This window comes from Emydura macquarii, unplaced genomic scaffold, assembly GCF_026122565.2.
Source record: "Emydura macquarii macquarii isolate MOO-44397 ecotype Brisbane River unplaced genomic scaffold, CSIRO-AGI_Emac_v2 contig_499, whole genome shotgun sequence".
Taxonomy (NCBI): Eukaryota; Metazoa; Chordata; order Testudines; family Chelidae; genus Emydura; species Emydura macquarii.
This window is the reverse complement of record NW_027130636.1, coordinates 3,098,417-3,123,307: the sequence shown is the minus strand read 5'-3', so window position 1 is coordinate 3,123,307 and position 24,891 is coordinate 3,098,417. Positions and strand designations below refer to the sequence as shown.

At 46.5% G+C, this 24,891-nt stretch overlaps 1 protein-coding gene across 1 annotated transcript; it reads left to right on the top strand.

Annotated features, from left to right (window-relative positions):
• Positions 1-1,710: 1,710 nt before the first annotated feature.
• SUMO3 (small ubiquitin like modifier 3) lies at positions 1,711-17,520 on the top strand. The gene is made up of 4 exons (XM_067538742.1): positions 1,711-1,867; positions 12,113-12,241; positions 14,273-14,344; positions 16,009-17,520. The coding sequence occupies exons 1-4, from the start codon at positions 1,847-1,849 to the stop codon at positions 16,069-16,071; spliced, it is 285 nt and encodes a 94-aa protein (XP_067394843.1). The 5' UTR covers positions 1,711-1,846; the 3' UTR covers positions 16,072-17,520.
• The last annotated feature ends 7,371 nt before the right edge of the window (positions 17,521-24,891 follow it).

Below are 24,891 nucleotides of genomic sequence, written 5' to 3'. Positions count from 1 at the left end.
TCTGTCATCCCAACAGTAGCTGCTGTATCAATAGAGGGAAGTTATGGATAACTGCTGTAAATCATTTGGTACACATGCAGTAATTCCTAATATAAAGTAGGTAGAAAGAGTATTTCCATTAAGATCCTGGATGGTGGGCAATGAATTCGGCTGCTATACAAAAGTCATGGGATGAGCAGTCAGTCTCTCCTTCTCACCAAAACACAGCAATTTATGGTGTAAGCAGGCTTGGGACTGCTATCCTTGTTCCTTATGTGTATCTTATATTGCATCTACAAGGGAAGAAGGTTGGACTGATGTGTGTGAACTATTGCGTTTGTGTGCACATACACATATGCATATGCATGTGTGGGGGGTTGAGAGCATACATATATTCATATATATGATTTTATGTACACATTTGTGTGGTTTTATATGCAAGTCTTTTCATAGATTCCATGGCTAGAAGGAACCATTGTGATAATCTAGTCTGACCTCTTGTATCATATGTCTTGTATATGTATTAGCACATGCATATATATTCCTACGCAAATACACCCCCAACATAAGTGCAATTTTTCTGTACATGAATGTGTGCACTTTTGCGTGCATGGGTCTGAATTGTGTGGGTGCATTTGTGTACACGTTTGGCATGCACGTGTTACTGCACATGTTATATGCATGAGAGTGTGTGGTTCCTGTTTTCCTGAGCATATACAGTTGTCAGTTTTTGTATATGTGCATGTGTGCAAACCTATGTATACATGCATGTGCATGTTCAAGTTTGTGGGTTTTTGCGCATGTATGGGAAAAGTGTGTGTGCATACATTGTGTTCACGCTTTCTTATGTGTGTGTGCATGTTGGGGGGTAGATACATCCTTTGAGTGTGCATATGGGTTTTCAAGATGGCTGTTTCGTGTGTAAATGTTTGTGTGTATCTTTCTATGGATAAGCACCTTTGAGAGGCTGTTTTCGTGTGTACATGGACACGTGATCATATATGTTTATGCAGGTACCTGCATGAGTGTGTGTGTTCATGTTCATTTCTACATACATGTAGTGTCCATTAGTGACATACAAGGGTAGAGCCAGACATTTCCAGGTGTGTGCAAGTCTATATGTGGCATGTTTTGTGCATGTGCTGGGGGAAAGTCATGAGCGCACACACAGGGACCCAAGTATTTGTATACATATATGCCGCCTCCGTTTCCCCATCTTTAAAATAGGGATAAGAGCGCTGTCAAGGCCCATGTCAGAGCGCTACGCTCCCTGTGTTCGTAGCCATGAGTGTTCTCAGACAGGGGCACCACCGCCCCCCAACCCGCTTGCTGCCTCCTCAGGGCATAGGTGTCCCTCCCTGACCGGCCGGTGTGACGCTCTCTGGGGGCTGTCGCGGGGGTGGCTCAGCGCTGTCCCTCCCTCCACACAGGTTCTGTGGCGCGCTCTCCTCCCCCCTTTGCCCCTCCCCCAGCGCTTTTTGGGGTGCTGTCCCCAGCGTTCTGTGGGAGCGCCCCTCCCCCGGGGGGGTTATGCAGCAGTGGGATGACCCTCCCCACCGAGGGTCTATAGGGAGCTTCGCCCGCCGCCCCTCCCCCCTCTTTGGCATCCTCCTGCGCCGCTTCCGGTTCTCTGCTGATGACGCACTTCCCAGCGCCTCCTGCTGTCTCCGCCCCCAAAGCGCGCCCCCGACAGAGAGTATCGCTCGCGAGCGCGCCTCGTGACCGCGCACCGGCGCGCGGCCCCCGCCGAAGCCAATCAGAGGCCGGGGATTTGGGGGGCGAAGCGCGCTCTCGCGGGCGGTGGCGGCGGGACTTGGGACGGGAGACAAGACGCGGCGGGAGCCGAGAGCGGGATTGTGGCGCCGCCATGTCTGAGGAGAAGCCCAAGGTAACGGCCGGGCCCGCGCCGCCCCTCCGCGCCCAGCCGAGAGGCTGCCCCCCGGCCTGGCCGCGCGCCGCGGTCCGGAGCCGGCCCGTCTGGCTCAACGGCCTCCCTGAGACCCACCCCGACCCGCCCCGCCTCGCACCTGAGGGGTGGCGGGAGCTCGGTTAGCGGGGCCTGCTGCGGGGTGGGCCGGGCCTCTGTGGAGCGAGGGAGCAGCGCTGGGTTTGCTGCACGGGTCGCCCCTCTCCCACCGCCCCCCGCCGCATCTCTGAGCGCCCTGGCCTGGCCACGTGGGGACTCTGAGCCCTGGTGTGCGGGGTCGCTAATCTCGGCAGGACTTGCTGGCATGGGCCTGGGGCTGCGTTTCGTGGTCAAGAAGGCAGGTGAAAGAAAGGTACCGGGAGGCTAGCACCTGGGTTGCGGGAGGCCTCCTTCCACTGTCTTCCTAGACCGCCTGGGCCCAGGATGCTTGCGTGCCTGGAAGATGAGAACTGAGATGTCGACTGTGGTTTGAAATTCGGTCCGAAGCCACCATCACAAGCGCAGGGAGGTTTCATATACTCGCAGGAGCCTCGATTGCCGAGGCGACAACTTGCAACGTTCTCTGCTAGTGGAGTTTCCTAAAGGCGATGTGCCCACGTACGTTGCATTACTCTAGTCCAGCTGAGAAGTGACGCCACTCGGCCAGTGGACCACTTTGGTTTTGCCTTGGAGATGAATGTCTTTCATTGACTTGCCCTGGTGTTACGGGATCGTGATGATGTTCGTTCAAGAAATGTAACCGATCTTACAAGTCATTACTGTACCATCTTCAAAAAATAGAATGCTAACAATTGGAAGCTTGCCACTTTTTCATTTGGAGAACCACATGATCACTGTATTGCCATTCAAAGGTTGTTACTGAAGATGAAAACAAGATTTTTACCAGAGGATGGAAAGCTGAACAGATGGAGTGAGGGATCAATTGATGAGCCAGTGCCTCTTCCTGATAGTCTCAGATAATTTTCTAAGGGCCAGAGTTGCAGCAATGCTTTATACAGGCTACCACTATGCCTCTTTAATAGAGGCAAGGTTGGCTGATACGGGTGGTAAGGTGGCCAGAAAGGAAGGGCTTAGGAATTACTGAGAAGACCTGCTTGAATAATCTTCAGAGCCCATCTGTCAGGAGGTTCAGGAGGAGAGCGTTCTTCAGCTCTCCTGTGGCAGTGATGGGCTCCTTGGCTGGCAAGATTTTGTTGTCTAGAGAAGACACCCCAGGGAGGCTTTTAGCTGTTGTCTGCTGGAGGAAAAGAGATGAAAAATCTGGCAATATTGGAATTGTTGGAAGTTGGGGTGGCTGAAATTTTCCCTTGAATCCCTGGAATAAGATTGGTTGGGCAAGATCTCATTCAAGTCTGAGGAATTCTTTGGTGTCTTTTTGAGGGATCCCCTAAAAAGTGTAATCTCACAAAAGAGAGCTTGAATGACAAAGGTGATGCTGGTGGGCAAAGGAAAGTATCTTGAAAAGCCAGCCGGCAGCCATGGTGCTGTTTCCGTTGGTTAAAACAGACACCTACAGTTGGTCAGTTCAGTCCATAGTCTAGACTGTAGGAGTACTCTTGGATTCCTCACTTATGCCGAGTTCTCATGGTGGCAGCATCTGTAAGCAGTGCTTTCTTCCATCTCTACTTAGCTTGGAGACACTGTCCCATCCTGGTGGACAAAGAGACCTGGCCTCTGTTATTTGTGCCTTCAGCACCTCTCCGCTGGACTACAGCAATGCGATATATCTGGGCATGAAATGTTCAGCATGTATGAAACTCCAATTGGCGTAGCACATCTTCTCAGCAACACAGGCTACCATGAGCACATCAATCACTTGCTTCCCATAGAATAGTGAATCACTTTCAAGGTCTCGATCATTATCTTCAAAGTGCTCCATGGCCTGGGCCCAGGATATCTAAAAGATTGTCTAAAGCTCTGGGATGAGGACCATGGTCGACAACCCCGCTCCTCTGGCACAGTGGAACTTTCAACATTAAGAGTAAGGCGTGTCTGTGCAGGAGAAAGAGCTTTCTCCAGGGGTTTCTGAGACATTGGAAAGAGCTCCCCCAGGGACTAAGTACTACCACAAACCTCTCTACTTTCTTCAAGTGCAAGGTGCATTTCTTTTGCCTTGCCTTCTATATTATAAACACTTAACAATGGGTATATTTACGCTAAAAAAAGAAGTGGGGGTGGGGTCAGATACTACCGAACCAACACACTCCCATGCACACACTTCCTCCTCTAGGAAGAGGATGAGAGAACAAACAATATATGACAGATGTGTAGTCACGTCACTTAGTGTGCTATTGGAAGTGTTCAGATGCTATTGTGATCAATGTACTGTAAGAATCTATATAGAACAGAACGAGATTGCCCTTGGAGATCTGTGTCCAAAACTCTAAGCCACATACTGTGGCAAACTAGAACGTTGCAGGGAAGGGACTTGGTGGAAAAACTAACAGAGATGCAGGCTGTTATATAGGAAACAGAGTGCCTAACTTGTAAATCTTAGCTTTTTCTTGACTGTTGTGGGCCACCTTAGATTTAGGGTGATGTACGGAGCATATGATAAAGACGTGAGCAAAAAAGTTGTTAAAGTTGTTTTTTAGGACAACAGCCCCTCCCCAGTGAGCTTTTAAACTTTTGGTCCACATAATTTTTAATAGTCCTTGTTCCTTCCACTGCGATTAGAAACTTCCTGTGCTGGAAGCAGCCTTGAGCTGAAGGAAGGAAGAATCAATCTAGGGACCCGACTGGATTTTACTATCTATACTTGATATAGCTTTTCTGTGGCTCTACTGATAGATCTTTTCCTCTCTGGATTGTACCCTTCAGAACCTGGAATCCTTTTTAGAGACTTTTGGAGAAGATCACTTTCTCTCTTACTTCTGTTCATTTGTAAGAATCTGCCATTTTAAGGAAAGGGTGAAATCTCCACCTAGTAATGGAGGAAAAAGTAACCTGTGCTATTGCACTGGCTTACTTGGAGAGTTCACCCATCTGTGCTGATAACTTGGGTGACAGTTTCTGGCAGTTGTATGATTCCTAAGATGAAGAGCATGGTTAGGATTTTTGCATTCTCAGTACCTAAAGGACAGTCATTGCTGTTAAATTTAGTATAGATTTTTAATGTGGTGATTTGGGATGTAAGGCAAGATGGATAAACTAGCGAGGCTGTGTTTGATGGAAACATGTGTTGTGCTCCAAGTAGATACCAGGATAATAAGGAAAAAAAGGGGCAGGAATGTGTCTTGACTGTCAGAAGTTATGTTGTTTCTGGTAGTAGTCATGTTTGGCTCAAATGTATAACGCCAACAAAAGATGTGAATTAAAAAGATGACTGTTTCAGGCTTTCCAAAAAGAATTAGAAATTATTATAGTACCCAAAAGAGTGCTAGGAGACTTTTTTGTTTTGTGGTAGCAGCACCTAGATGTCATTGAGAATGGGGATCCATTTTTCTAGGCAATATACAAACAGTGATAATCCCTGCCTCAAAGAATTTATAATCTAAATAAACAAAGGGTAGGGCAAAGGGATACAACATACAAGCAGGGCAAACCCACGTGATGGTTTGAGAACATGTCAGTGCCTTGGGTTTTTCTGGGGGAACCCATTATGACTAGATGGGTTGAGTTTAACAGAAAAGGAAGGGAGGTAGGAAAGGGAGGGGAGAGAGAGCGTGGAGCATGGAGGGCAGGTGGAGTGAGATTTAAGTGGGGGGGGGGGTAAAACAAATAGCTAATCAGCAGAGGAGAGAATGTCCAGAGGCAAAACTAGAGAACAGATAGGCTATGTCTACACTACACACCTCTTGTGGTGGCATGTATGGTATGTGTTTCTATGAACTGCTGTGCAAAGTAAGCTGTGTCCGTGTTGTAGTGTAGGTACATGTCAGTGGAAGGCTCTGGCAGGAGGAGGCAATGGGGAAAGGCTTGGCGGTGCTGCCTCCCTGGTGCCAGAGTCTTTCACTGTCATGGAGAAGGACCCCAGCTGTGGGGAGGCAGCTGCAGGACAGTAGGCACTGCTTGGGTGAATAGAGAGCTGTGTTGGGTACAGACCCACAAGGCTCAGGCATATCTTTGCTCACCTAAGCAGTGCCTCACCATCTAGTTATGCCAGTGCTAGGGGAGCATTTTATCTATGTACTCTACACGTCACCAAAAGGAGTGCAGAGTAGACATACCTTTCAATGACATCATCAGTGTCCGATAGTGCCAGCTGCAACTGCTTCTCCATTTGTTGCCAGCTGAGTCTTTATCAGGTTCTGTGCAGCTTCCCCAGAGACACATGGTTGTAGGAAGAGATAGAGCCCAGTTCCTCTCAGCACAGGAGTGTGTCTCCCCTGCAGAATTTTCTAAGGAGTGCTTTCATAGTCTCCTGTTCTAGATTTCGTACCTCTCTATGGACTTATTTAAACCTTGTATTGCAATTTTTATTTGTAACTTAAGCCACTTTCTCTGTGTAGGAAAGGAAAATGATCCTTGCCTGTTGCCTCCTTGTGTATACGCTGTCCCTTAACTTTCACATGACCATTAGTTCTTATTCCAGTTCTCTCCCTGTACCTTGCTTGTAATAGTCATTGTCTTCTGCATGTAAACCAACAGTTGAAGCTAATGATTCTGATCTCTCAACCCACTGAGTGTGTGCTCCTGCTGCTATTCACAGGGACGCTCACTAGTGCCAGAGAGCAGCTCTCTTCTCTGTCTTTGCGAAGGGTGGAGTTTGGCTGACCTCTACCGTTAGTCTGCAGTGCTAGTGCTGACCAGGTGGTGGTTTGGGTCTTTTCTGAGAGGTGGCAGGCACTGTAGTTTAGTGCCCTGAAATCATCTCCTTTTTCTACATAGGGATTTGGGGGTGGGTTGGGAGGAGAGCTGATTGGGAGGTTCTGGGAGACAGACTGCCATGAACAAGAAAATACTTGGAAGTGCTTTCAGTTAAATATAGCATTTGGTGAGTAACACTTCAAAGCAAATAAAGAATTATAAAATGAGTTCTCTTATTATTGGAGTTGAAATAATGCCTCATGCTCTAAGCATTTAGGGTGGGGATTTCAAAAGCACTTAGCATTAATGTAATTCTGCTTCTATTGAAGTTAATGAAACTCCCCATTTAACTTTGTAGTTGAATCTAATAAGAATTATTTTGTCATTTTTTATATTATTTCTATGGTGCAACTAGATGCTCATCACTAACAAAACGCTGACCATTTTAAAGGGAAATTAGTGAATGTTCTATAACTTGCAGATCTTTGCAGTGTCTTATAAATGGGGTCCAGATAATTATAGTAGCAAGACAGGGCTACCAGAGTTACAGTTGCATCACGACTTCTGTTTAAAGGTCGGCCTTTCAAAGTCCTCTAAAATCATCATACTTAGTCAGATTACTTGGAAATTTGGTGTGCTTCAAAAGAATGTAGAGTAGGGTTAGTGACCCAAATTTGGGGACATTTGAGCTAGGAGTTCTGGAGATATATGCCCTGAGGAAAACAGCCGTTTTCCAAAATGTTCTAGGAGGCGTTTTTTTTTTTTTTTTGCATTGAGCTAGAGATCAAACTATGAATGTGATGTGGGTCAAAATGGTCTGTCTGTCAAGTTTTACCCAAGGTAGCACATGACACCCACCAATCTTTAGGGCACCCAGATGTAGAATGATATTTAAGAAAATGTACATTGCTTACAGCATTCATGTGGCAGTACAGAATATGGCTAAAGGGTTTCCATTCCCACCATTTTGTTAAGGTTAAAATCAGTTTTCTGTTTAAAGTTCAACAGTTCTAAGTGCTTTAAAATCCATATTGTTAATCAGATTGCCTTGAAATTCAGGGTATGTGATGGGACATGGGATATGGTTAGTGATCCTAATTTGGGGCCATTTACTGAAGGGGCTCCCGAGATACAGGCTCTGCGAGGAAAAAACAACTTTTCTTAAAAGTGACACATCCAGGCAATGCTTTTTTGCTCACAGATAGAGATCCAACCAGGTCTCAGATGGTTGCACCAGGGTCTCAGACATCCCATTGGAGTGCATGGCACTTCAGCCCTTTGGCAGAAATCGCTTTAAAATGTTATTTGAAAAAGCATTTGCTTCTCCATTTAGGCACACTAAGGCTCGTAAGCCTATTCCCACCTCTAATAGCATGTGCAGACAGAGGAGTTAATAGTTAGCCTTCAACATTTCATACCAGCTGGATAGCTCAAGATGACAAACAGTCGTCCTTTGAACCTGATCCACTTGAAGATTATGTGGGTGTGAACTTTACCTCTGTATTTCCTGGTTTTTTTGATGTTTTAGTTTTGCTTGGCTCAGTGTTCTGGAAGGACACAAGCTGTCACCAGGCAACGTTACATCTCTATGAACTGTTTTGCCATTTAATGTGCTTTAAAGCTCGAATCTTGTAAGCACTCTAAAAGTGTTTGCTTGAATTGTTTTGAAATTTGATGCACCTCATGGGAGCGTGGGGGTACCATTAGTAATCCAAATGTGGGGTCATTTGACTGAGGAGTTCCCAAGTTATGAGCCCCCCCTCCAAAACTGGTTGACGTCTGTCTGCTGCCTTAGTACCTCTCAGTTTAACAACAGTATAATGACTGGATGAATCACAGATCTTATTGAAATTGATGGCTGTGAGCTCACCCTTCAACTAACTTAATTAAGGATAAATTAATCATGCGCTCACACACCCCTATACCCCCCAACAAAAGGAGATTTAGACTGAGTGGTCGAAAGGTGCTGCAATTTGTGAGTCATGAGTGGCATTTTTTTTTTTTTTTTTGGTAGTGGGGAGCAGTGTAATCAGAGTCTGTGGAAGGAAAATTAGACATGTGAATACATCTTGGAAGAAGAGGGATATTAGGAGTGGGGCAATAGAGGGAGGGAGTTTGGGGCTGCAGTGAGGGGAGGGGTTTTATGGGGAGAGGAGGATATATGTGAATTGCTGGTAGGCAAGCCATGGATTGATTGAGAAAATCTATGTTTCATTAGCCCCTGGCAGAGGGATGGGGCCAAGTGGCTACTTCCTGATCTCAGGCCAGATTAATGTGGTATTTGGAACTGAGGATCTCGGTACCTTGATTGCTGAGGGATTGCTGTGCAGAGGTGCTAATGTGTGCTTTCTGGGCAATTTCTGAATCACAAGGTTGCAGAAGTTTGCAAGAGAGCAACTGAGTATACCATGACATTGGAGTTACTGACTGCAGGTTGATTTGTGTGGGGAGAGGAAAAAAGAGGTTGGCATCATGTTTTGCCCACTCTGCAGCAGCACCGATGACTTAAGAGATTCTGATCTGTCTGACACAGTGATTCAGTCAGGCAGAAATATATGGGCCTTATTCCTGATATACAGCTTGCACAATGTATGAGAGCAGATTTGGACCGCATCAGTGATTTTTGTCCAGGAGCTGATATACAGTAGTTTTCTTTAATTTGGCTGAGCGTCTGAATAATCACTACAGTGACAATATGAAAGCTATTAATAAGTGTTGGAAGAACATTAATTGAGAAATTGGAGGGTTCATGGCTGATCGGAAAATGTGTATTGTGTGTCATAGAAATATTTACAAGGTCTGACGTCACCGTGTCTCATAGTTGGAGCACATCTGTTGGACAAGGGTTAGAGCATATAATAGCAAGTATTTTCGCTGTCCAAATATCAGCAGTGTAGGCTACCAATGTGGAATTTGGCAAATGGCTTCTTATTGTAGAACCATCCTAAATCAGATAGGAAACTGCATTTGCTTTAAGGAACCAAAGTATATGTTTCAACAGCGAAGTATATGTTCCAACAACATATTCTGACTATGCAAGAAGCACGCACAATGCTGATGGTAAAGGAAATACTGAAAGTACTTGTGTGTCTTGCGTCCAAATTCGATGGCATCATATAAACTACCTTTGCAAAACTGAACCTAATGACAGCTTGCACACTGGAAACTACTCTGAGGTGTTAGGAGATAGTTGAATTCACACAATGTACTTGGAGGCATACTTTTAGGAGATTGCTTCCACTCTCCAATATAGTATTGCCATTGCACCTACATGCTACCACACCCGGCAGCTGACTTTTCTTTTGTATACCCTCAACAGCCATTTTATAAAGCTTTAAAGCTTGAGTTTTCCGGGTGCTCTAACATACAAATGATTATTCAGATTGCTGTAAAATTTGGTGTTCCTCCTGGGGGCACATAGTAGGGTTAGGAGTCCAAACTTGAGGCCATTTGACCAAGAGATTACCGAGATACAGACCTCCCAATTTCGTTCTGCTGTCTTGAACTTTTAGGCTGAGAGGTACTAGTGATTGGATGAATCGTAGCCCTCATTGGGATTGGTGGGTGTGAACTTGCCTTTCAATTTTTATAACTCAGGATAAGTTAATCACAAGCCCCCACCTAAAGCAAATGAAGTTTTGGACTGAATGGCTGGACATTACTACAATTTGAGTCTTTCGTAGAAATGTAATCTGTATTTGTGGGATTGGGGGGAGGAGGGACATGATTGCTTTGTGGAGAGGAGAGGTGGAGGAACAGAGGAAGAGAGGTTTGGGGCTGCAGCAAGAGAAGGGGGGAGAAGTGGGGAGGTGTGGTATGGGGGAGAAGGTTGAAAGTTAGGGGGAATGTAGGGGTGGGATACTGGGAAGGGAGACGTGGGATTGAGTGGCAGGGGGAGTGGGAAAATAGGGGCACAGGTACTTGTCAACCCCATATTCTCCCCTCCTATATGTGTACCCAGATCTGGGGAGCTCTTGTCCCCCTAGGGAGATCTGAAACCTCCTTACTGCCCTCCTTATATGAGCTGGGATATGTGGGGCCTTGACCCCTGGAGGTGTTTGAGCCCCTCTCACTTATTCTCATGTCTGCCAGGACTGGGGTGGGGGGCTTATGCCTATCTACAGGTGTTGGATCCCACTCCCTTCCCTTCTCATGTGAGCTGGGTTTGGGGGTGGATTGCCCTTTTTTGGAGGGTCTGAGGCCCCCTCCCTGTGAGCCAGTATCTGGGGAAGATATGCCCTTTTGTGTGGGGAGCTGAGAATTGACATCTTCATGCATACCACAGGCTCTAAAGCACTCAGGAGGGGGATGGAAACACCCACTGAGATGAATGAAGCAATTCACACATCTCAGAGCTGTTATTTCTGCTGTATTCATCTCCATGGGGTGTTCTCATTCAGCAGTGACCAACACTTTGATATGAGTGGGCCACTTCACACCTTCCAGAGCTTCCTGTGCTGCAGAGGATGTGGAGCCCTTGGCCTTTCCTTCCATCCTCCCTCTACCCTTCCTGTTTAAAGGACAGTGCTTCTATAAGTATTCTGAAATCTGCAGACCCACATTTGAGGTCATTTGAGCCAGGAGTTCCGGAGATACAAGCCCTGAAAAAAATAGCCATTGTGTGTGTGAGAGAGAGAGTGAATGGTACCTACTAAGTCTTTGAGGGACAATATCTCATGTTGCTTGCTAGAAGTTGTTTGTGTCATTACATGTTTTTATGTTATGGGGAGGTTTACTGTGAACACAGCCAGATTGTCAGCAGCCAGTCTAACCAAAAAATTGTGTTATATTGGGTGGGAAGAGCCAGGGACAGAGAACTGCAGGGAGGGGGAATGGGGCCAAGGGCATCTTATATTTTGGTCCTTTAACAGTGTTAGCTGGAATCCTGTGGGTGAGAGTGAATTGGTTGTAAAAAGAGGTGAAGAGCTTGAACATTTCAGCAACTGTGGGGTTGGCAGAGTTAAAGGTATGTGTGTTAATGGGGCGTATTGGGGCATTACTGAAAGAGAACCGAGTTAAGGTTGCATGGCCAAACTTAACTGCGCATTTCTTGCTTTTCAGACATTTGAGTTTTGCTCGACTTAGTGTTCTGCACAGGGGTGAAGCAACCTTTACTGTGTGTTAACATAGTGTTTTGCCATTGAGTATGAATAATCTACTAACTTCCCCTCAGGATGGTCTGAGTTTGCAGATGAAAATATTGGAATTTGTTCAGTTTTTAATAATTTGTTCTAAAGCTTCTTGCTTTTATCTCTGCCTGCAAGCTTCAGAGGCAAACACAAAACTTGAAGGGTTTTTTTCTGTGTGCTGTGGAGATCATCAAACCTTTATTCGTAGGAAGAAATGCTTCTGTGTGGCAACCGTTTGCTAAAGTATTGTCTTATCAGTCTTTTCCAGATTCTTCAGGTAACTTTTACTCACAAATAGTGACGTTCATCTTTGCATTTTTTTTTGCAGGAAGGAGTAAAAACAGAGAATGACCACATCAATCTAAAAGTAGCTGGCCAGGATGGATCAGTGGTGCAGTTCAAAATAAAAAGGCACACACCTCTAAGCAAACTAATGAAGGCTTATTGTGAGAGACAGGTACATATATTTAACATAGCTTTTATAAGTTGTGGTCCAGCATTACTTATGAATTATCACACTGACAGAGTCAAAAGGATGACTTGTTTTATGAAAGACATTGGCATTACAGAAACTTTTCTTCTTTTCATAAAATGTATTAAATACCAATGCACCAGAGAATGAATAGATGCCATTATAAGAGAGTATAGTATAATATGGATTTTGGGGCTTACCTTTCTCTGTCAGGTTTGAAAAATATGGTTTCAGTTACACTTTAATTAATCAAAACGACTTTCTCCTCATCGAACCCTCCTGGTTCTCTAACATTGGTATTAGGGGCCAGGAACTCCTGATCTCTAATCCCAGTTTTGACGCTAATTCCCTCTGATGCCTTAGACTTCTTAAATTCAGTTATAACAAATATAAAATCATTATCCACCTGACAAGCATGGGGTGAAGTTTCAGCAGTTTGCAGAGTGTTTTAAAGATGAAAAGTAGTTGTCTGTCGTTTCTTTTTCTTCTTTTTCTCTCTTTTTCCCTTACTGTTTTTGCTGTCCCTCTATTCCCCTGCACCACTCTGCTCTGGTAGCTTACGCTCTCTTCCCCCACTCAACAGAAAGCTACATATTGTCAGGTACAGGGGGCATGCTTTGGTGCCACCAATGGCAAAGCAGAAGAGTGGCTTAGGCTGATGGCCTGAGTCTTGAGTCTGCACCCATGGCCAGCTATGTTAGGGGCCACAGTGAAAGAAGGGAAGGAACATGAGTGGCCTTTAAGATGCTACAGGACTCTTGTTGTTTCTTCAAGAAGTGGTACACCGCTTTACCTGCTGACAAAGCAACATATTTGCTGTGGGGGTGGGGGGTATCTAGGGTCTTGCTACTTTTTTTTTTTCATCTACACAGATCCTCACCTTTGCCCCGTATCACATCCCCTAGTCCCTGAAGTAGCTCAGTGTCCCCCACGGGTCCTCTCCCTCAAGCTTGAAAACACGGAGGTAAAGGAATAATGCCCAAGGTCTCTTTGAATCGCCTGGGATGCCTTGTATCTGGCTGCAGTTGTTCAGAAATGTCTGTATAAAACAGGAGCTCCAACAGATTTCAGAGGGCAGAATAATTTTTAAAGATCTGCAGATAGAATGAGGCAGGGTCTTGGGAAAAAATAGTTATGTGATAATGTAATTAAAGACCAATATGTAGGCACAGTAGAGCAGAATTAAGGTTGAATGGGCAAACTTAATTTTGGCATTTCAAGTGTTTGATTTTGCAAGCTTAACATTCTTTTGATGTAGCTTTTTGGGTGTAGTAGTCTATATAGAAAGTCAGCTTGAAAGGTTTTGTCAAAATAGTTTTTGTTTGATATTTCCCTGGGTTTTTTTTCAGGGTTAGAGAACTGGAGCGGGTGGAGGGTACCTGGGTTGAAACAGAATCTGATTTCTTATCAGTAGGGTCCAAGACTTCATATGTGATTTGACAGAAAATTTGCTGCTTCAGTTTCTGGGCAGTGTTCTCATTTTTTTCAAGTACATTTTAAATGAAATGCGGTTGCTACTATGATTATCTAAAAACATTTCTCTGCATTCTCCTTCTGTTGTTTTGTCCTCCTCAGCCCTTGCCATCCCATTGCTCTCTTTCCATAGGAATTTTTTTTTAAACCTTTGCCCTTGGTTTTCTCACCTTGCTTCCCCCCTGCCTTACTGGTGTTAAATGTTGCCATCTTCCTCCTTGCCAGAATACCTGGGGGCCAAATTCTGATTGCCACTCAGTGAGAAATAAGGGTATCGGATTCTGGCCTACAGGGTATGTGCTATTCTAGAACAGATGTCCTGCTCATACAGCGCCTGCCCTGGGACCTCAAGCTAAATTAGGATTTTGACATATGGGTCAATTCATATACTACAACATGTATGTAGCTCTCCTGTCACTTTACATCTTCTGAATTCTGATCTTTACACGTTACAGCAAATACTTACTCCTAATCAATAAACTTATTTTATTTGGATTCCAAAGTAAGAGCTCCATATCTCATATTAATTACTTTAACTTCCAGGGTTTGTCAATGAGACAGATTAGATTCAGATTTGATGGACAACCAATTAATGAAACTGACACGCCTGCACAGGTACAAAAATATGTTGTAATAACTGTAGCAGAATTCTTTATATTTTTAGATGTGGCTGCATCTAGAAAAAAAATATCTCTGTCGTAGGCCCGGCAATTCCCAAAATCTGCACTAGGATTTCTTTCTCTTTAAAATTTCTCATAATTGCTATCACTGGTGGAGCTTGACCCAGTTAGCAAGTAAGAGTATAGATATGGCTGCAAATAGCCAGAGTTTTAAGCATTGTCTTCCTAACCATGCTCAGAGTAGGTCTAGACAAGACCATGATTAAAACACAAGTGGCTGCTGGTGCCTTGTCTGTACAACATTTCTGTCACTGCCTCTGCTGAATCAGTATTAACAATAGTGAGAAATTTCAGGAACGAAAATTCCTGGTGTGGACAAGCCTGTGGTGGGGAATACAAGAAACAAAACCCAGACATATTCTGGATGGTGTAGATTGGACTGAGCTCTCCTTTGGGGTTGAGAGAGAACAATAATCACTGACCAAACTGGTTTGTTCTGGCCATTTGGGAATGCCCTCAAAGCTACTTTGTAATTGGATGTGGAAATGATGAGAGAGATGATCTAGGTTGAAAAAGAGTATCCTGACTGCAGCTGACTGAAGTGCACCCCAGGATGGCTTGCTGAAAAGACTAACGTTCTGTGCCCACATAAGTAATCCCTACGGAATTAATGGGACTCCTCATGTGAATAACTGTTCACGGTGGTGACCATTTACTCACATGAATAAAGGGGTTCATGGTCTGGCCTTTGAGATTAGTTCCCAGGCCCTCATTGTTCAGAAGATAAATTGAACAGCACAGTGGTCCAAAGTGCACTGCTGCAGAAGTTGGCTGGAAGTGGAATGAAGGTTTCATTTCCAAGTTTGGGATGAAATCAACAGAAACCACATCTTTAGCAGTTAGAGAGGAGGACGCAGAGCAGAGAATCTTGCCTCAGGCTTCTTGGGGAAGTATACTAAGGGTATGTTTACACTACAGTGGCACAGCCATGGCTCTTCAGCTGTGCCTCTGTAACACCATAAACGATTCCAACATTGACGGAAGGAGTTTTTCTGTTGATGTAGGTAATCCACTTCTCCAAGAGGTGGTAATTACGTTGATGGAAGAATCCTTCTGTTGACCTAGTTGTGTCTACACCAGGGGTTGTTTTCACCTAACTGTAGTCCTCGGGGTCTGAAATTTTCTACAGCCCTGAATAACAAAGCTAGATCGGTCTAATTTTTAAGTGTAGACCAGGCCTGAGACTCTGCGGGGAACAGGAGTGTGAGTGGAAGGCCAGAGTTGTGCTGTGTCAAGCAGGAACAATCTGAGTGTTGAGACTAAAGGAAAAGTAAAGACTGACATGAAGCTCTAATGACTTGGATCTTAGATCCCCACTTCACTGCCTAAATCTGGTGTCTTGTTCCCTAACACACAGTGTCAGTCAGCCTGGAATGTCTTGGTTGAAGGGAGGCCAAAATAAACTATGACTGGAGCTGGGAAGACACTGTAGTGAAGGGGTGATGTTGCTTCCTAATTGGGTGGAGGGGAATTTAATAAGCATTAAAGTATAAACGTAAACACTTCTTAATGAGTAGTGCTATTAAGAATGCAAGAACTAAATTCTCTTTTAAAATGTATAGCTATGTATATATTAAAACGTCTGCATTAATCCAACAGCTGGAGATGGAAGATGAAGATACTATTGATGTGTTTCAACAGCAGACAGGTGGAGTGTGTTAAACATGCTGTCCTTTTGGGAAGAGGAATTGAAAGACCCTTGTCACACCTCACTTTCTCATCTGTCCTTGGATTTGCTATTAAATATAAATGAACATGCCAATCACACGGGATTGATTCTTCTAAAACTTTAGAGGACATTTACCAAAATTGTTCTGCTGTCCCTCTGACATACTGCGTGTGCAAGTCAAAACTGTATCTGCAGGGATTAATCTACATCTTAAATCGGGCCAAATGGAATTAACTTTTCAGTTTAAGCAAAATATGGGTTGTCTGTCTGCTGTTATCTTGTTTATATAAACCTGTAGCCTAAGTATCCACCTATATTCTGGGACACGGATTGTTCATTCCTGGCTCTTGTTATATTATTGCTCCCACTGCATAATTCTAATCATGTAAATAATTCAATATATTCTCACTTCATTAGTGAATTTAAAAGTCTACTCCAACAATAGAGATAAGTGAAGGGAAGGAAAGATTGATTTAAAAAAGTTTTTACTAGGTGTTGTAAACACAGTTATTACTGTAAAACTTAAAACCTCTGATACAAGGACTATACATGCAGATATGAGGCTTAATATAGAGTAAATGTTTAAAATATTGCAAATGTACATGTGCTTCATCATAATCTGATACAATAGATTGAAAGTTAAATTTTAAAAAGCAAAAATGAGAGAATTGCCCAGAATTAATGTCAGCAATTGAGTTACCAGAATGCTGGTCCAAACCTACTGGTGTTCATGACTGAACAGTAGTGTATTGCGTTCCATAAGATCCACCAAAAAATAAAAGAAGTCCATCGTCACAGCTTACTGTCAGTTTACTAGGTGATGGACAAAAAATTGTGTGACTAATACAAACACAGAAGTTGTATCATTATTACTCACTTGGTACTAGTAAATATGTGGCCTCTGGTTTCTTTCAATATGTTTTCTTATGGATAAATGTGGTCTTACATAAAACAAACCAAAACCGCTAATAGACTCTTGATAAGTTTGTGATCAAGTTGTATGTGCAGAAGAGCTATTGAAAGATTGCTAAGCACAAAAACCTTGAAAAGGTAACTTAAGGTTCTTCTGAGAAATTTCTGCTCTGCTCCTTCCCAAAATGTATTGAATTTTAAATGCATTTGTAACTTTCAGTTCTGTATGATGTTTTGGGCTCTACTCCAAATGAAATTTTTAAAAGGTCATCCTATTATCCTCCAATAGGTTGTCCATTGCTGCTTGATTAGGTCATTATCTGCCTTTTATATTTACCTGACCAATTTGACAACATTAGATAATCTCTTTGCTTGAAATCTTGCTGGGAAAAGTCCTTATTTTCTTTTTCATTTTATTATATATGAGCTAGGGTGGGATATTCTGTTTAGAGCTCTTAGTTTATTCACAAATTTGTACATTATTTGTTGTCCTTTACTACTGTATACAGTAAATATAGTTTGGTACTCTGTCTCATGGCTTATATTTAATGCTACTACATTTCAGGTGGCTTTACTTCACATTAGGTCACTGAAGTGCCATTGCTTTATTTGTTGCCATAGCTTGCATTGAAATCCTCACCTCGGACAGTTCTAATCAGCTACACTAAACATGAGTATAGTGAATGCACAGTTCAGGATACGTATACTCACAAACAACTAGGATTACAGGAAAGGCACCACTCATCTGGTAATTCAAACCCTATTGTTGTTAACTGGTGAGGAATATCTCATGAGTTGTTTGTTAAAGAAAATTACCTGAACCAAAAAATCATTGGGCAGGAGGATGGAAAGATTAGATCGGCTTCTGCATAAACAGCAGCTGTGATGAGTTGTTCAAGAGACCAGCTCCATGTAACTGAGAAACCTACCTGTACCTGAAGCTACTGAGATGCCAGTATGACAGCAGTACATTTGTAGGTTTGCTTCTAGGTACAAATACAGCAGTTGGTTTATCCAGAGCATTGAGTGCACATAAATATAAAGGATTCCACCAAACTAAAAAAAAGCAACTTCTTGCCTTGATTTTGTGCCCACAACTTTCACCATCACTGATTTTCTGATGAAACAGTTTGCAATAGCTACTCCTCTCTGTGATGAGGCTTCTAGAGGACAATTGCATGCAGCTTTTCTCTGATGATAAACTAGAGTATTTCCCACAGTGCCAGACGCATCACTAGACATGTTCTACTTCCTTGGAGAGAAATATGCAGAGTGCAATTCAGCACCAGTCTTTCTCACTGTGGAGTCTGCTTTGACATTTTACACTCAATGTATTATACTTGTCACTTCAATGTATGTTATTTTTTGTGTTCAGAAACTGCTCCAGTTGCCCAAAGCAGGGTAGCTGAAACTTATCTGCTCTGAGATGGATTAAACCATTTAAAAATGGGGAAGAAGACAACACCTTAAGCGCTCAGAGCAGGCCTATTGTGCTCTGAGCAGCTGGTACTATCTGTGAGGTGTACTGCTTTTTCACAGAGGTGGGGCTCCCCTTTTCCAAGGTTCCTTCATACCTGAGGGGGACTGAACCATTTAGTAAGCTGAAGTTTGGATTCCACCCTGTAGCCTAGGCCTCTGAGAGCAGCAGAAAGAGAGTGGAAAACGTGGACCTGTCTCCCCCTTTTCCCGAAACTACTGTTTAATTTAGGGTGGTCAGATTCTATCTGTCTAATCTGATTTTTCTGGCTCATGTGACTGCAGCTAAGCCTCCACTTGCATCCCTGATCAGCAAGGCAGCCTTCAGCTCTCATACTCGTTTGCAGGTGTGCAGTAACTAAAAACTAGGGGGAAATTTGAATTTCCCATCTTGCAGTAAGATTTTACATGGCAAACTCCATTTCACAATCTCATTACCTGGAGGACTCTCTCATCTAGCATCGCCATAAAAGAAGCAACTGGTTGGAAACAAACTAGACAAATTTAAACTCCAAGGAGGCACATGCTTTTCACAATGCAGGTAAATTAACCATTGGACCAAAATGCCAAAGAGTGTGGGGGATTCTCCATCCTGTAAAATCTTTTTAGGAAATGCTCTACTTCATCTACGATACAAGAATTTGAGTGAAAATTTGTGCCCTATATCATGTATGAAGTCAAGATGGTTCTTCAAGTGCTTGCTCATGTCCGTTCCACTATAGATGTGTGCACACCTTCGTGCATGGTTACCGGGAACTTTTTCCCCTTAGCAGATCCCATAGGGCCGGCTCCAGAACCCCCTGGAGTCCCACGCACATGCCGCAGTATATAAAGTGCTGCTGGCCCTACGCCCCCTCAGTCCCTTCTTTCCTTCCATGACGGTTGCTGGAACTAGTCTTTGTTTCAGCAAGTACTATTTCCCTTGTTTGGGCTTGTTTTGTATTCTGAGTTTAGTTTTAGTTAGTTAAGTAGTTAAGTGTTGTTAAGTGTAGTTAGAGATAAGGCAGTCCTTGCTGTGATTTAGCAGGGCCAGGCCATGCCCCGGTTGCCAGGTTTCAAGCTGGGTGCCTCCTGCGGGAAGGCCTTCCCACTCAGCGACCCCCATGACATCTGCCTTAAGTGCCTGGGGGAAGCCCACAGAAAGGACAAGTGCAAAATCTGCAGGGCTTTCAAACCGAGGACTCAAAAGGACAGAGAAATCCAGTTGAAAGCCCTGCTGATGGAGGCAGCACTCGGCCCGGCGTCTGAGCCAACCCGCTCCACCTCAGTACCATGTGTGGCTTCAGTACAGAGCGCACCGTCAGCACCACCCTCGACTTGACACCGTGCAACATCATGAGTATCAAAGAAGAAGAGGAAGCAGCGCGCAGAGCACAGACATTCCGCTGTGCTGTCGGTACGGGCAGGGTCGAGTACGGAGATGCACCAAACTCGGCGTGTCAAGACTCTTTCTCCAGTGCCTGCATCTCCGGTCAGGGAGCCTCCCCCGACTCCTGGGAGTGGGAGAGTGCCCCTCCCGATGCCGTCGACACCATAGGGTTTTCAGGTGGCAAGAGCCTTGTTGGCCTTGCCTCCGCCCCACCCTCCGCCAAGGGAGAAGGGGCTGGTGTCACAGGGGAAACCCTCATTGGGTCCCCCTGAATGGCAGAGGAGATCCCCAGTACGGGGAGGAAGATTTCCTGCTGGACATTCACCTAGGGTAGAGCAGAGTCACTCCCCTAGCAGTCGCTCCAGGTCGGTGTTGTCGAGCCAATCTGCACCGACACAGGACGTGGAGTCTCCCTCTTGGCACCGACGTCAATCCCCGGCACCGGAAGCAGCACAAGCCAGGAGGCGGCACCGGTCGAGGTCTGCCAGGCAGCGCTCGGACAGCTCCCGTTCCCACTCTCCAGCACCGAGGAGTTCACCCACACCCAGGCAGCACAGAACCCGGTCGTCGTCAGAGGAGGACCCGGCCCCAATGAGTTCGCCTGCACCGAGGCAGCATAGAATTTGGTTGTTGGAAGAAGACCTAGCACCGCAGAGTTTGCCCGCACAAAGGTGGCGCAGAACCCGGTCACTGGAGTCTGGCTCGGTACCGAGGAGTTCGGGACGGCGCCGACCTTGGTCACTGAAGGCTTCTACAGAGTCAGAAGGCAAGCAGTGTTGGAAATCGTCGGTACCAAGATGATGCTCTGGTACTTCTAGCTCTTTCGAGCTCGACCCTGCTTGTTGGCACTGCTCATGGTGACGGAGGCAGTCCTCATTGTCCTCCAGGTTGGAGGCGTCGAGGGGACGTTCACAGCACGGAAGGGTGCTCATGACATGGGACAGACACGGTACTGCAGGTCCAGGGCCTCTGACTCTTATGGCGCTTCAGGGTGTCCCGGGGGGACAGTTGTCGGACGAGTCAACAGCCCCATAAAGTGCCAGAGCCCGTGGCATAGTTAGCCCCAGGCTGGCCTCAGGGACAATGGCCGCCCCAATGGCCTTATTGGGCCCCATGGGGTCTCCAGTTGGGACCTGGGCCTCAATCCATTAAATCGTCAGGGGTGCAGTCCATGCCACCTGGACAGGGGAAGGCCCATCGGCATCGCTCCTCAGACGAGAAGTCGGACCCCAAGGAGGGAACCTCAGTGGGTACAACCTTCCGCCAGGAGGCAGCATACCTGTAGGCTGCAGCACTGCACTCCTCTTCCTCCTCACCTGACAAGGCAGTCTCCCAGGACCATGCTGTGCCATTGGACAATTTCAGGGCGCACCAGGAGCTGCTTCAATGGGTTGCCTCCCATTTGGGGCTGGAGGTGGAGGAGCTAAAAGAGGTTGCGGGTAGCCTCTTTAATGTGCTGGCAGTGGCTGCCCCAGCTCGAGTGACCTTTCCAGTCCACAAAGGGGTCCTTAAAATTGTGCAGGCCCTGTGGCAAACCCCTTCCTCGGTCGCCCCGATGTCAAAGGCGGCCAAGAAGAAATATTACGTCCCGGCCAAGGGGTTTGAGTATTTGTTCACCCACCCCGCCCCGGGAATCCCGGTAATAGATGCTGCGAACCAGCAGGATAGGCAGGGTCAGCCAGGGTCAACTCTCAACAACGACAATAAGAAGCTAGACTTGTTTGGGAGAAAGATTTATTCAACAGCAAGCCTTCAGTTTAGGATTGCCAACCAGCAGGCTCTCCTGGGCAGGCATACTTTCAACCTGTGGGACTCTCTCAGATGGTCGCTGAGGCCCTACCCCAGGACCAGGCCACAGACTTTAACACTATCGTGGAGGAGGGGACCATGGTAGCTAGAGCAACGCTCCAGATATCCTGGGATGCTGCTGACTTGGCGGGCAGGGCAATAGCCTCTGCCATTTGTATGCAAAGGTGCTTGTGGCTGCAGTCGTCGGGGCTGTGCCAGGAGGTGCAGCAGTCTATCCAGGACCTCCCCTTTGATGGGTCGGCCTTATTCTTGGACCAGACCAATGTGAAGTTGCACGGTCTGAAGGACTCCAGGGCCACACTTCGCTCCCTGGGCCTTTACACGCCCCAGTTTTCTAGGCGTCAGTCACGCCCCCAAGCGCAGCAGCAGCCAAGGTCTCAGCCCAGACCTTTCCAACCCTATAGACAGAGGAATAGAAATAGGGGGTTTAGAAGAAGAAATCAGCCCCCTAGCTCATCCTCAGCTCCCCTGCAAGGGCCCCCCAGGAGGTCAGGCAATCAAAGGAGACAGTTTTGATGGTGTGCCCGAGGATGGCGCCCAACTGTTCTCCTGGATCCATCCTGCCCCTTCCTAAACAGGATAAGGCCCTTCTACCCTGAATGGGCCAAAATCAGTTTGAACCATTGGGTCTTTGGGATAGTCTCAGGGGGCTATGTCTACCACCCCCCCCAACAACCCTCCCCCTCCATCCCTCTTCAGGGACCCCTCTCATGAGCAGCTCCTCTTACAGAAGATTGACACCCTCCTCAACCTGGGAGCAGTGGTTATGGTCCCTCAAGGTGGAAGGGGTTCTATTTGAGGTACTTCCTCATCCCCCAAGACGAAGGGTGATCTGAGACCCATATTAGGCCTATGTCGTCTAAACAAATATGTCAAACGGCTCAGATTTCGCATGGTCTCCCTAGCTCCCATAATCCCTTCCCTGGATCCAGGAGACTGGTATGCCGCCCTCAATCTCAAGAACGCATACTTTCATGTGTCTATTCTCCCAGCTACGGGCGCTTTCTTCACTTCATGGTGGCTGGCTCCTGCTACCAGTTTACAGCCCTGCCCTTTGGCCTATCTTCGGCTCCGAGGGTGTTCACCAACTGCATAGCGGTAGTGAGTGCCCACCTGAGTCAAAAAGATGTGCAAATTTTTCCTTACCTGGACGATTGGCTGATGAGGGGCAGGTTCAGGTCCCAAGTGCAGGACAGCGTGACCCTCACTTGCTCCATGTGCAGCAGGTTGGGGCTACTCATAAATGAACAGAAGTCCACATTAACCCCAGTGCAACGAATACAATTCATTGGGGCTACCCTGGACGCTTCCCACGTCAGAGCCTTCCTGCCTCAACCACGTTTTGAGGCGATGGTCTCTATCATCTCCCAGATACACTGATGCCCCACGACAACAGCCAGGCACTGCCTACAGCTGTTAGGCCACATGGCGGCCTGCACATACGTAGTGAGACTTGCTCACCAGAGGCTCAGACCGCTTCAGGCATGGTTAGCCTCGGTATACATTCCAAGCAGACACCCACTGGACCAGGTGGTCATGGTTGCCCCACCCGTCCTAGCCTCTCTAGACTGGTGGCGGACTCCCCAGGCAGTGCTGAAGGATGTTCCCTTTGAGGAACTGGTCCCATTGGTCACCATAATTTCCAGCGCTTCGGACGTAGGTTGGGGGGCCCACATCAGCACCAACCTTGGCACTAAGGGACCCTGGTTGAGGGAGAAGAGACATCTGCACATCAACGTGAAGGAGCTGAGGGCCATTCACCTAGCGTGCAAAGTGTTCCTCCAATTCCTGACAGGCAGGGTGGTGCAGGTGCTGACGGACAACACCGCAGCCATGTTTTACATAAACAGGCAGGGGGGAGCGCACTCCTCAGCCCTCTGTGAGGAAGCTATTGTCTGTGGGACTTTGCCATGAGGCACGATTTCCACTTGACGGCCTTTCACCTTCCAGGAGTGAGGAATGACAAGGCAGATTGCCTCAGCAGGTCGTTTCTACCCCGCCACGACTGGTCGCTACACCTAGAGATGGCATCTATGATCTTCCGGAAGTGGAGCATTCCCCAAGTGGACCTGTTCGCGTCGGCCTGGAACACAAAGTGTCCAAGGTTCTGCTCTCCCTGAGGTCAAGAGACTGGGTCAATTTCCAACACATTCCTTATGGCCTGGGCAGGGAACCTCATGTACACGTTCCTGCCCATCCCGCTCCTGTTCAGGGTCCTGCTGAAAATAAAGATGGACAAAGCGGATGGTATACTGATCGCTCCAGCCTGGCTGAAGCAGCACTGGTTCAGCATGCTGCTGGACTTTTCAATCGCCCCACCCCTGGAGCTCCCAAGGCGGCACGACCTTCTATCCTAGGACCATGGTTGCCTGTTGCACCCAGACCTGGACTCCCTGCACCTCACGGCCTGGAGGCTCTGTGGCTGACGGAGGGAGAGAGCCTGCTCGGTTTAGGTCCAGCAAGTCCTGCTTGGCAGCATGAAGCCCTCTACACAGGTCATGTATCGGGCTAAGTGGAGATGGTTTACCTGCTTGGCGGAGTCTCAGGGTATCCCGCCCAGCCTCTCGCCTATACAGGCGATCCTGGAGTACCTGCTCCAGCTAAAGCTCCAGGGTCTGGCGCTGGCCTTGTTGAAGGTTCACCTGGTGGCCATTTTGGCCTCCCATCCCATGTCAGTCAGGTTCCTCAATGGGGTTGAGAGGCTTTATCCACAGGTCCGTGACCCTGTGCCTCCCTGGGATCTCAATCCAGTCCTCTCGAGACTCACGGGATCCCCCTTCAAACCCATGGCTTCATGCCCTCTGCTCCTGCTTTCATGGAAGGTAGCCTTCCTGGTGGTCATTACCATAGCTAGGAGAGTCTCCGAGATTAGGGCCCTGACCTCAGAGTCCCCTTATATAGTATTCTATAAAGACAAGGTTCAGTTGAGGCCACATCCGGCCTTCCTGCCCAAGGTGGTTTCCCAATTTCATTATAATCAAGGTATTTTTCTCCCCATGTTCTTTCCCAAACCTCACGGTTTGGAGGAGGAGAGGAGATGGCACTCACTGGACGTGAGACGAGCTCTGGCTTTCTACATCGAGCGTACAAAGCCGTTCTGGAAATTGACGCAGCTCTTCGTCGCAGTGGCTGACCAGATGAAAGGCTCACCTGTCTCCACCCAGCACATCTTGTGGATTACATCATGCATCAAGTTCTGCTACGAGCAGGCAAGGGTGCCACTTCTGGGAACCATCAGAGTGCACTC

Bases quoted from the DNA above. Each gene is read 5' to 3' on its own strand.
- SUMO3 (XM_067538742.1), top strand. From the start codon at position 1,847: ATGTCTGAGGAGAAGCCCAAG. The intron at 1,868-12,112 runs GTAACGGCCGGG...TTTTTTTTGCAG, and splicing joins TGTCTGAGGAGAAGCCCAAG to GAAGGAGTAAAAACAGAGAA. The intron at 12,242-14,272 runs GTACATATATTT...TTTAACTTCCAG, and splicing joins AGGCTTATTGTGAGAGACAG to GGTTTGTCAATGAGACAGAT.